Consider the following 11,310-nt stretch of genomic DNA (forward strand, 5'->3'; position numbering starts at 1 on the left):
CGAGCTTGCTTTCCCCTAAACTGTGGGGACAGAATTGCCCACCTGACCACATACCCAGCTTAGATGTTAGATGTGGCCAGGGGTGCCCGTGGCTTCTCCAGGAGTGTGGGGTTCTTCAGAGACAGGAGGGAAAGGAAATGCTGTTTATGGAGGCCTCGGGTATAGCTGATGTAGTGGCTCTTCCCTGCGGGAATTTGGGGAGCCCTTCCCCAGCGTTCTAGGGTTTGTGATACTCGCACCCATGGACGTCGGAGGAGCCCCTACTGTGCTAGGCTTGGGCACAGGTCCTGGGGGTGTGAGTGCCTGGTCCCTCAAATCTCCCATTGTTTTTTGGGAGGAAAAAAAGCACACGCAGATGAGCTAAGACCTGTGGGCTGTGTTCTGAAGGCGGGAAAGGACTGAGAAAATGGCGGGGCCGGGGTGGACGAGCCACGGGAGACCAGGCCCGTCTGGAGACGCTGGCTGTGGCGAAGATGAGAGGGGAAGGGTCACCCAGCTACTGGGAGCAGCACGTACAAAGGCCCAAGCCGGGGAGACCCTCCTGAGCACGAGGGAGGTGGCCGCGGCCAGTGTCTACTCCGTTTGTGCCAACCCCAGGGCCTTGATGAGCTGGCCCCAGCGTCTGCGCCCCCGTGCGAGGTAGCGGCCTCTCGACCTCCCGAGCCGACGCGACTGCGGCCGTCTGGAGCCAGCACTTTACTTGTCTCCTCAAGAAAGCCCACCCCTCCAGGTGGGGAAACTGAGGCCCAGAGAAGGAGGGGGTTCGACCAAAGTGGCACCAGGATCCGCCAATCCCCGATCCACCAACGTGAGCCAGTCCGGGCAGTAAGACGCCAAGGTTGAGGCCCACAGACGGGGAAGGGGGCGCAGCCAAACCCAGTCTGGTTCATCCACGTGGCAACTTGCACGAGCTGCAGACAGACGCCGAGCAACAGTGTTAGCAGAAGTCACTCTCCCAACAACCGCCAAAAGGCAGGACCGGAGGCCCGTCCCCCCCCCGGCAGGGGGCAGACCGCGTGGTCGCCCAGGGGTCTCATGATTCCTGAAGCATCTCTGCGTGATGCCCCTGTCTCCTGGGCCTCTGCAGCAGGTCCCAGGGGACCACAGGGTCCCACTGCCACAGGGTGGACATGGACCCTGACCCCCTGGGGAGACAGGAAGTACTTTCCCAGAGGAGGGGATGAGGCTGTGGAGGCACGAGGGGCCCCCTCTTTGCGGTTTCAGAGGCTTTTGATCAAGGCCCTGGGTCCAGGCAGCATTTCCGCACGTGAGGCAGCAAGACCTGATTCTCTTAGAAGGTGCCCAGGGAAACCCGGTCCCGCCAGGCAGGGAAGCGGCCCCCGGCCCCCGGCGGACTGAGGGAGGCAAGCTGCTGGGAGGACCAACGGGCCAAGGGTCTCTGGTGGCGAGGGACCCGAACGCGGTGGCAGGTGGGATTCCTGCCTCAGGGTGGGCCGGCACCGTGGGACCAACTATGGCACAGGGTATTTTCCTCGGGGGGGTGGGGGGGTGGGGCGCGAACCGACCTGCATCCTGCCCAGGAGCCGGACGCAATTTCCACCACCACCCAGACCCTGGGCTCCCCCATGACTCCCCGCACCTCGTGACTCCCCCAGACTCCCAAGTCTGCGGGAGCAGGGTGGGCGAGGGGCCGCCCGGCCCGGGTCTCCCCCAGTGGAGGTGAACACTGCCTGCTTTCATCTTTCTCTTCCCCCCCTACGGGGCAGAGATCTTGCCAGCTTTCTGGAACCTTCTTTAAGGTAGGACCATATGTCCCTTGACTGCTGTTCCATCCCCCTCCTCTGGCTTGGACTTGAGGACCTAAGGACCTGGGAGCGCCATCCCAGACCCCCGAGGAAAAGGGCCGTGGCCCAGAGAGGCAGGGAGGCCTGCCACGTGGGAAGTCTCAGCTCCCGCTTCTCCAGCTCCCTCCTGTGGGACCGCGTTCCTCGGGGCCGAACGAAAGTCTGCGGCACCATTCCGCCCACCGCACGGCCAGAGAACGAAAGCCTGGCCTGGAGAGCCTGGTCTCCCAAGGCTGCCTGCGAGGAAAGCCCTCGGTGAAGAGGGTTCAAACGGACTTGGCAATTATTTAAAAATAGTAGCAAGGTTCTTTGTGAATATTTCAAAATTTGCACAACAAAATTTTAAGAGAGAGTTACTTCGTCACTGAACTCCAAAGAGCGGTCGCCTTCAGGACAGGGTGAAAACCAGGTTCGTGGTCGTATCTGCAGAGGTTCTCTGGGGCTGCGGACACACGTGGGCGTGTGGGGGTCACGATGCCTGGAAGTGCTGTGGGCGTGGAGCGGCCAGGAGCCGGGACGGCTGTCCACGTTGTGTGCCACAGTCCCCCACGAGGCGGTCCAGTTCCGCCCAGAGGCCAACGGGGCCCCTGTTGAGAAACACTGCTGAATTCAAAAGGAGAAACCTATCCAGGATTTGACATGTGCCCACACAACAGCAACATTTCCAGACAAACACGGCGGTTTCTTACCAATGTTTTCCCGCTATCGCTGATCCATGAAAAAGCCACCGAGAAGCTTAGGATTACCCCTTAGGATCAGTGCAGGAGCTGCGTCCACAGAGAACCCGCACTTTGCTCCCGCTGTGGGGCCGGCGGGGAAGCTCAGTGAGGATCGCCCGTGCCAGGCTGGGTCACGGGCGCACAGTAGACACCTGGCGATCACCGTGTGAAGGGACGCCTGGGGGTGAGGGAGGCAACAGGGCCCCCGGCCAGCCTCCCCAGACCCCTCCCGCCTCGCTAAGGACCCTCTTCCCCACCAGGGCAGGGGCCACTCGTTCACAGGCATACAGCAGGCACTCAATACTATCTGTTGGGTAAGCAAACAAACGTTGCCCCGGGTCTCCCAACTGCTGAGTGACGGACGGGGTGGACAGAATGGCTGCCAAGGCCGACTGTGTCTTGAAGCCCTTTGCGTTCAGTGACGAAAGCGCGAAGGTTCTGGCGGTGGGTGTCCACTACACAGAGGCGCCCCGTGCCCCCAGGCAGGGCTGGCGCGGGAGGAGCCAGACGCCGCCGAGACTTCCTGGCATCTTTCCCCCCAGCACCTCACACGCCCCAGGGGGAGAAAAGGGGACGTGCACCCCGTCAGCTGGAGACATACTTTCAGCGCTTTTTATGTGGCATTCAAAGCACTTTGCAGACCACGCCTCCCCATCACCCCGGGAGGAGGAAGCCTACAGAAGGGCCGGTCCAGCGCCCCCCTCCAGCCCCTCCCAGGGCCCCCTCCTCCCTCCCTCCTGCAGGGCCGGGGCTAGGTCCCGTCGTCCTCCGGGTCCTCCAGAACCTCCACGTGCCCGTAGGACCTCCAGGCCTGCAGGTTGCAGCTCTTCAGGATGCTCCCCAGCTGCTTCCCCGGCCCTACTTCAAAAGTCTTGGGGAACTCCGTGCCCTTTCTCCTCCCGTAGACGGCGTGCATCGTCTGCTCCCACTTCACCGGGGAGACCACCTGCTGCGCCAGCAGTTTCCGGATGTGTTCCGGGTGCCTGTATCTGTTCCCATCGACGTTCGAGTGGACGGAAACCAGAGGCTCCTTCATAGCAACCGACTTTAAAACTTGGGCCAGGGGCTCCAGGGCCGGCTCCATGAGGCGGGTGTGGAACCCACCGCTGACCGGCAGCATCTTGGTGCGTCTGAAGTGATACTTGGAGGAATTCTTCCGGAGGAACCGCAGGGCCTGGAAGGGAGGGAAAGGGAGTTTCAGCCAAGGCCGTCCTAGGGGGAGAGACACGGGGGGAGGCGGTCCCGCACGGAAGCTGCTACCCCCGCACGCCCACACCTGTCCGTCCCGCAAACGGCTGTGAAGGACAGGCTCCCTCCCCTCTTTGTTCCAGTTCAAACCAGCCATGCAGCTGGCACCCTGCGAGTCCCCCTCTGGGGCGCAGCCACTCGAACAGCCTACCGTGCAGGTGACCACCGCGGGGCTGGGAAGCGCCGTCCCTCCCAGCGCGCCTCCTACGCACCTTGGGGGCCCAGGGGAAGTCACTCAACCTCTCTGAACTGTCACCTGCTGTACCAGGCTGCTGGGAGGTGACCCGACGGGAGGTGTGAGAGGCTGGGACACACGGCTGGTTTTCAGCCATCTGTCAGCCACCCTCCGAAATTGTTCGTGAGCCTCTTTTCTTATACTCCGTAAACCTCAGGAGAAAAATTCGGGAGGCTCCAAGCCTCGTTTCCTTCTATTGGAACCCCCTCTTCCGAGCTTTCTCTAGAGAAGAAAAGAGCTCTGTCTCCCAGAAGCCAAAAGCCTTCTCCTGAAGGGGGTCTCAGCTCAGAAGGGGCCTCCCTGGCTAATCCGCCCAAACTTGGGACTGTTTGCAAACAACGGCATTTGCAAATATTTAAAAAGTAGTAGATATTCTTAAGGGACCCTATACCCTCCGGACACAGCCCAGGTCCCGCCACCCCGACGGCCCTCCACTGGGGTCTGCTGCGGGGCTTCCAGGGCACTAAACCGTCTGTCCGGCCCGGTCTCTCCAGGCTGTCCCCACCCGCAGCGGCTCAGAGGCTGGGCAGCCGTTCCCTAGAAGACCGAAGGGAAGCCTCGGTCACAGCAGCTGTATGACCTTGGGCAGTTTTGCCTTACCTCTCCGTGCCTCAGTTCCCTCTTCTGTGAAATGGGGATAATGACGATAGTTACCTCCCAGGCTACTAAGGAGAACTCTGCTTGGCACATAAGCGCTATATAAGGGTTAGCAGGGATTTTGTCGGCCAAGCCCATCCACGTCCACTGGAAAAAAGTACGTAACAGGATGGCTCTTTGTGTCCCCAAAGGGCAGGAAGGATTCGAGTTTGGCTGGATGGCACTCGTTCACCCGTCCCTGGGGCCCTCCCTGCACGAGTGTACTTCGTCTGCCCGGGCACGGCCGACGCAGCCTGTGGCTCGCTGCGTCTCGGTGTCCTGTGCCGGGAGCCCGTCAACTCAGCACAGCTCAGCACGCTGTCCCCGAAGTGTGAGCCACGTCTGCGGGAAGCCACGTCTGCGGGAAGCAGCACGCTGTCCCCGAAGTGTGAGCCACGTCTGCGGGCTGGCTGTCACTGCAGCAGAGTCCAGCCTGTCCTGACAATTCACATCACCACCCCTCTCCCTCGTCCCCACGCCACTGAGGGGCACCCAGGAGCCCCCTCCGAACACAGGCCTTCCCACCGTGCCTGGACCGCCCGGGCAGCGGTGTCGACACGGATGGCTACTCTGTGGCACTTCCTGCATCATTCGGCATCCTTCCACACGAGGTCTCTGGACTCATCCAGCTCAAGTCCGAGGTTAGGGCCACAGGACTCGAGGCCACGGCCTCGGTGCAGCGGGCTCCTCTACGGCTGCCCTTGGCCCAGGTGCCGGTTTAGCAGAGGTCAAGGAGTTTTGTCACATCAGCCGTTGCACAGGGACTGCCTGCTCAGGGAGACCCCGCCCTCGCCTGAGCTCTCTGCTGTGGCACTTCCGAACCCCCCACAGGGCCAAACCCGGGAGCCCGGGGAGTCGTCATCCTGCGTACCCGACTGTCCGGGAGCTCCTGAGGGAGACACCGGCCCTGACTTGGAGCCCCTCCTGGCCCACTCCAGGCCCTGCCGAGGCTGTTAATGGGAATGAGCCAGCAGCTCCATGATGAACGTGGGGCCACAGTCACTGGTCTTCCCGTCATCTCAGAGCACAAGAGGGACCGTGGCTCTCACTGGTTCAGAGGAGATTCACAAAGACATCGGTCACATGGGCAAGGCCTCTCAGGGATGATGGATTGAGCGCAGTCAAGTGGAGGAAGAAGGTTCCAGAACGAGAGAGACCGGAGCTCCATTCCGCCTCCACCATCTCTAAGCACTGGCGGCTCTCTCTGCCTCAGCTTCGTCATGTGTAAAACATGCTTCTGTGGAGCAGAGACAGCCCCTGGTGGGACCCTGTGCGGGCCCACCTGGCATCCCCTGGGCCAGGCCCTTTCCTGTGGTGGCTCCCTGCCTCTCCGCTGAGACGCCCTCCCCCTGCAAACTTACCCTCCCAGCACCACTCCTGGTGGTGCCTCAGGCCTTCTGGCAGCCAGCCTGACCCTTGCTATGCCCCAAACCTGAGGCCACCTGTTCACGGCTTGTCAGTTTGTGTACCCTCAGTGCTCATTACAGAGGAGCTGCTCGGGAGACGTCTGGAAACACAGTGAATGGAAGGAAGGACAGAAGGAAAGAAAATGAACTCGGGACAAAAACAGACACCTAAGAAAAGACACAGCAGGAGGGAGCAACCTGGCAAGAATGGCTTCTCTGTCGCCAAGAAAGCAACCAGATCAGAGGTTGTGAGAATCGCAGAATTTACAGGAAAGGCCCTGGATCATCTGGTCCAGCCCCTTACCTTCCACGAGGGCCAGGTGATCTGGTTATTTGCCCAAGGTCCTCATCTATGCGTGGCAGGGTGGGGACAGTAGCCCAGCCTCTTGCCTCTTTCTGCAGTGCTACCCCTGACTCTGCCCCCTGCTGGCCCTCAAGTACGTCCCAAAGGCCACGGCTGGGCAGAGCACCCATCACGCCAGCGCGGGCTCACGAGTGTGGTGGAACCTTCCGGGCTGGACTGGGGTCTATGAAGGCTGTTCCCATCAACACCAACCTCCAGGTGTCCTGAGATCACCCTGCAATCAGGAAAGAGGTAGCTGGCCACCTCACACACGGGGTTCTCTATGCCCAAAGTCTTGCAGTGCTCCCGGGCTTCCAAACAGGCGAAGGTGAACTTGGACTGAGGCTGGCCAAGGACAGACAGCATCCCACTGGGGACAGCTTCCGAGGCTTCCTGCATGGCCTCAGCTCGGATTTTCACCGCATGCAAACCTATCCGGAGAGAAGCACGTTTGGAACGATCAGGGCACATGATGAAGGAGGGATGCCCAGACCCGAAAGACAAAGCACAAGGTCCACACTGCGTGCTGGAGACGCAGACGGTGGTATCTGTCAGCAGTCCACAAGGCCACAGTTCCACTACATCTGTACCCATGACACAGGGGTGGTACTGCCATCACGAAAAGGGTGGGGGCGTCCTTGGCACCATAGAAATTAAAGCACGGAGCTCCCGGCCTTAAAGCCGGCTAGATGTACAATGGTGGTTCTTAACCAGGGGTGATTCTGCCTCAGGGCGGTGTCTGGAGACACTTATTGTCGCAAGAGTGGAGTGTGGGGGGCTGTTGGGGGGGCATGTGCGCGTGCTACCGGCATCTGGCGGGTAGAAGCCAGAGATGCTGCTTGACATCTTACAGCGCACAGCCCCACCCCAAACATGGAATATCCGGCCCCAAACGTCAACAGTGCTGCTGTTGAGAAGCCCTGGTGCGAAGGAACAGACTTTGAGCTATACTGCTTTGGGCAAGTCATGACCTTCCGGGTCCAGTTTTTAGTAAAATCAGGATGAGAATATCTCATCTGCCTGGATTGTTGTGAAAACTGGGAATTAGTGTTGCAATAGTACAGCATTCTCCTAAATCCGGCTTTGCTGCCCCCTCCTTGGGGCTGGAGAACAAGGACACCGCCAAGGCAAACAAGCTGAAATGCAGAGCTCCCGGGTCAGTGCAGCTCAAGTGCAAGGTGAGAGGGCAGGCCAGGCAACTCCACTGACTGTGACGTAAGAAGGGCCTGTAACCACTGGAGGTCCATCATCCTGGTCCTGGGTCGGCTCCCTGGCGGGTGGCGGGGAGACCGGGCTTAGGAGAGGGTAAGGGACCAGTCCGGGGTTTGCTGGGACAACAGAGGTGTGAGGGGCACCCCCTGCACCCTTTCTCACGCACGTTCCTTCACTTGGCACATACACTCCTTTGTACTGGCTTGCCGGCCCCTTACACAGGTAAGGCTGCGGAGCGGATACAGAGACGGCCTGAGGTAGGAGGTAGGAGAGAGTATTGGAAGTCCTCCCGTGCAGGCATTAAGTAACCATGCAAAACACCAAGTGAAATAAAACCAGGAATGCACATACGCTCTAATTCTGCAAATTATGTGCACATAAAACTACGTACGTATAAAATAGTTTTATTAGGATGCGTGAATATGCAACATTTCTTATCGCTTCCTTAATAGTGCCATAACGCTGCATCAAAGTAAAATGCAGTAAAAGTCAGTTTCAAGTGTATAATTCAGTGGTTTTTGTTGTTTCCATAAAACACCCCGTATCTGCTAAGTAATCTCTCCCCACTTCTCCTTTCCTCCACCTCCAGGAACCTGTCATCTGTTGTCTCTGTGGGTTTGCAAATTCTGGATATTTCATAGAAAACGGGTCACACAACATGTGACCTTTTGTGTCCAACTTCTTCTACTGAGCATGCTTTTGAGGCTCATCCACGTTGCACCATGTATCAGCACTCTACTCCTCGTCATGGCTGAATAATATTCCATGACGTGGCCAGAGCACAACTTGTTCATCATCTGATGATGGACACACGGGTTGTTTCCATCTGTTGGCCATTGCGAATAACGAACACTTTTATGAACATCCGTGTACAGGTTTTTCTGTGTGGACACGTTTTCGTTTCCCAGGTATATACCTATGGGTACAATCACTGGGCCACAGGGTAATTCTATTTGTAACTTCTTCAGGAACACTGCCAAACCGTCTTCCGCAGAGGCTGCACTGTTTTACGGTCTCACCAGCGATGTCTGAGGGTCCTATTTTTTCATTCTTGCCAACGCTCATGATTACTACTATTATTATTATTATTTTAGTTAAAGCCATCCTAGTGGGTATGAGGTGGTATCTCAGTGTGGTTTTGATGTGCATTTCCCCAATGCTGAGTGATGTCGGAACATCTTTTCATGTGCCTATTGGCCATGTGTATGTCTTCTTGAGAGAAATGTCTGTTCAAGTCCTCTGCCCATATTTAACTATAAGTGAAACAGTTTATGAGCAAAACTCTTAGGAAGGAAAGGAAATACTTAGGAAATAAATACATATTTAAAAAAAAAAAAAAACGAAGTGAAACCGATAGGTTCAAGATCAGTCAGTCAGTTACCCTGTTTCATTCCGGGACTGTCTGCTGAACACCTATCACGTGACAGGCACTGTGGTGTGGGAGTGGACTGAGAACACCCAGGACAGGGTGCAGGGCAGGCAAGCAAGCAGAGTTCGGGAGATTCCAAAAAGAAAGAAAATCCCCAAGGAACCCTTCAGGCTTAAAAGGGAATCAAGGTGAAGTCCGGTCCTCGGGTTCCCATGCCACTCTCATCTATGCGCTCCTCTATCACCCGAGTGGCTCTAGAATGGTTTCTGGCAGTGTCCTTTGTCCCCAGTTGAGCCCAGCAAGAGAATACCCCAGCACAAAACCAAACCCCTTCCTGGGTACCTTCAGAAAATTCCATGGCTCCGGCAAACACTAGGGCTGCAAATTCTCCCACACTGAATCCGGCAGCAGCAACACAGTTCTCAATAACCTGTGGTGACAGAGGCAGGACATGAGGCCAAGTTCTGGGGGGGGGGGGGGGTTCAGTCTGGGGCTCTGCACCTGAGAGCTGGCAGGCTGTGGAGAGGCTCCAGAAGCCAGGAGCCGCTGGCCTGGTGCTCCAGCTAGAAGAGGGCACTCCTCCTACTGATGAGGACCTTTCCTGGCCAGGCAAGCTAAAGCCTGCTAGCTGGTTCTGTGGTGAGCTGGGACTCCAACCCAGGGCTCTGGAGTCTCTTGCCTCCACCCTGGAGATGCCCCTAAGGCCCGATGGAGCTGGAGGGAGCTAAGGAGAGAAGAACATGTCTCCGAGTCAGAGCTGGATTTGATTCTTAGCCTGGGAGGGTTCCCTAACTTCTCGGAGCCTCAGTTATCCCGTCTGTGGAATGGGGACAGGGCAGAACCTACCTCACAGAACTACTGAGAAGGTTATGCAAAGATCATGTCTCTGAGGTGCTGAAGCACAGACCTGGCCCAGGGTGAGCAGTTGTTACCGCCACGACTCAACAGGACCACTCGACTAAGTCTGTTAGTGTCTCTGAGTCACCTTCCCTCATCCACAAAGTAACTGTATTTACCTCACCAGGTTGTGAGCACGGAGTAAAGGCTGTAAAGTAGGGCTTCACATTTACTGTTCCGGTATCATTAAATATTAACAGCAGTCAATTCACACCTTCAAGTGAAGTGACATTCTCACACATCCTCCTCCTCATGATCCTTCATTTAAGGTTGAAGTTTAATCCTTCTAAAATAATTTAGTAATGGGGCGCCTGGGTGGCTCAGTAGGTTAAGCGGCTGACTTCCGCTCAGGTCATGATCTCACAGTTTGGTGGGTCCAAGCCCCGCATCGGGCTCTTTGCTAACACCTCTGAGCCTAGAGCCTGCTTCGGATTCTGCTTCCTTCTCTCTCTGTCCCTCCCCCGCTCATGCTCTGTCTCTATCTCTGAAAAATAAATAATAAAAACAAAAGGTAAAAAAAACTTTAAAATAATTTGGTAGTCAACAAATGACTAGGGTTATTTAAAATTGCAGCCCAGCCCTCGACTTCCCAACCCCTTTCCCTGCTCTGTTTTCCTTTCTAGTACACCCTATGTAACATGCTATGTCATTGACACAAATAGTTCTTCTTCATTATCTATCTCCCTTCCCCGAACACGCAGGCTCCCCTAGGGCACGGATCCCTGTTTTGTTCAGGGCTGTATCCCCAGCGCCCAGAACAGCGCCTGGCGCCGAGGGGGGAACTCGGTGAGAATGTGCCCCGTGCGTCATACGTGGGAGCACTGGGGCCTGGCAGGTGCGTCCTGGCCTGGCTGGCGGAGCTCGCGCAGGGCCGGGCCTCACCGCGGGCTGCAGGTGATGCAGTTTCTCGACGGCGGCCAGCGAAGCCACGAAGACAGCGGGCTGGCAGTGCACGGTGCGGTCCAGGGCCTCCTGCGGCCCGTGCAGGCTCAGCTCCAGCAGGTCGTAGCCCAGCACGCTGCGGGCGGCGGCGTAGAGCTCGCGGACGCGCGGGTAGCCGAGCAGCCCCCGGCCCATGCCCACCACCTGGCTACCCTGGCCCGGGAAGAGCAGCACCGAGCACTGGCCCGGCGGCCGCCGCCGCGCCGCCGCCTCCCGGGGCCCTTCCTCCGCGGCTGTGGCATCTCGCAGCAGCTCCGCCACGTTCACGGCGCCCGGCGGAGGCAGCGGGAAGTTCGAAGCGCCCCGTCGGCAACCCGCACCCCAGTCCCGGGCCCACGCAGCCCGCGCGACCCGCACGCTCATGGCTAGGCCGCTGCCCCCGGTGCGTTACCGTGGCGACCGAGGCGCAGTGAGGGCGGCGCGGCGCGGCGCGGTCCTTGTCGCATTTCCCGCCGGGCGGGCCGGGTCTTCCGGGGGGCGGGAAGAAAGGTTCCGCGG

The 11,310-nt window shown here is 58.1% G+C and overlaps 1 protein-coding gene across 3 annotated transcripts; it reads right to left on the reverse strand.

Annotated features, from left to right (window-relative positions):
* Nucleotides 1-3,109: 3,109 nt before the first annotated feature.
* Nucleotides 3,110-11,310, reverse strand: MCAT (malonyl-CoA-acyl carrier protein transacylase). 3 transcript variants are annotated; one of them, XM_045462790.1, is made up of 4 exons: nucleotides 10,753-11,310; nucleotides 9,316-9,403; nucleotides 6,606-6,823; nucleotides 3,110-3,698 (listed from the first exon to the last, which is right to left on the reverse strand). In XM_045462790.1, exons 1-4 carry the CDS (start codon nucleotides 11,173-11,175, stop codon nucleotides 3,276-3,278), a joined length of 1,152 nt encoding a protein of 383 aa, XP_045318746.1. In that variant the 5' UTR covers nucleotides 11,176-11,310; the 3' UTR covers nucleotides 3,110-3,275. The 3 variants fall into 3 exon arrangements, with proteins under 3 accessions (XP_045318746.1, XP_045318747.1, XP_045318748.1); XM_045462792.1 differs by lacking the exon at nucleotides 3,110-3,698 and adding an exon at nucleotides 4,116-4,985 and having other exon boundaries at nucleotides 10,753-11,256; XM_045462791.1 differs by lacking the exon at nucleotides 6,606-6,823 and having other exon boundaries at nucleotides 10,753-11,255.

Source organism: Leopardus geoffroyi, chromosome B4, assembly GCF_018350155.1.
Source record: "Leopardus geoffroyi isolate Oge1 chromosome B4, O.geoffroyi_Oge1_pat1.0, whole genome shotgun sequence".
NCBI classification, from domain to species: Eukaryota; Metazoa; Chordata; class Mammalia; order Carnivora; family Felidae; genus Leopardus; species Leopardus geoffroyi.

Bases quoted from the DNA above. Each gene is read 5' to 3' on its own strand.
- MCAT (XM_045462790.1), bottom strand. From the start codon at position 11,175: ATGAGCGTGCGGGTCGCGCGGGCTGCGTGGGCCCGGGACTGGGGTGCG. The intron at 6,824-9,315 runs GTACCCAGGAAG...CTCTCCGGATAG, and splicing joins AGCCATGGAATTTTCTGAAG to GTTTGCATGCGGTGAAAATC. The intron at 3,699-6,605 runs GTTGGTGTTGAT...CCTCCCTTCCAG, and splicing joins TGATCTCAGGACACCTGGAG to GCCCTGCGGTTCCTCCGGAA.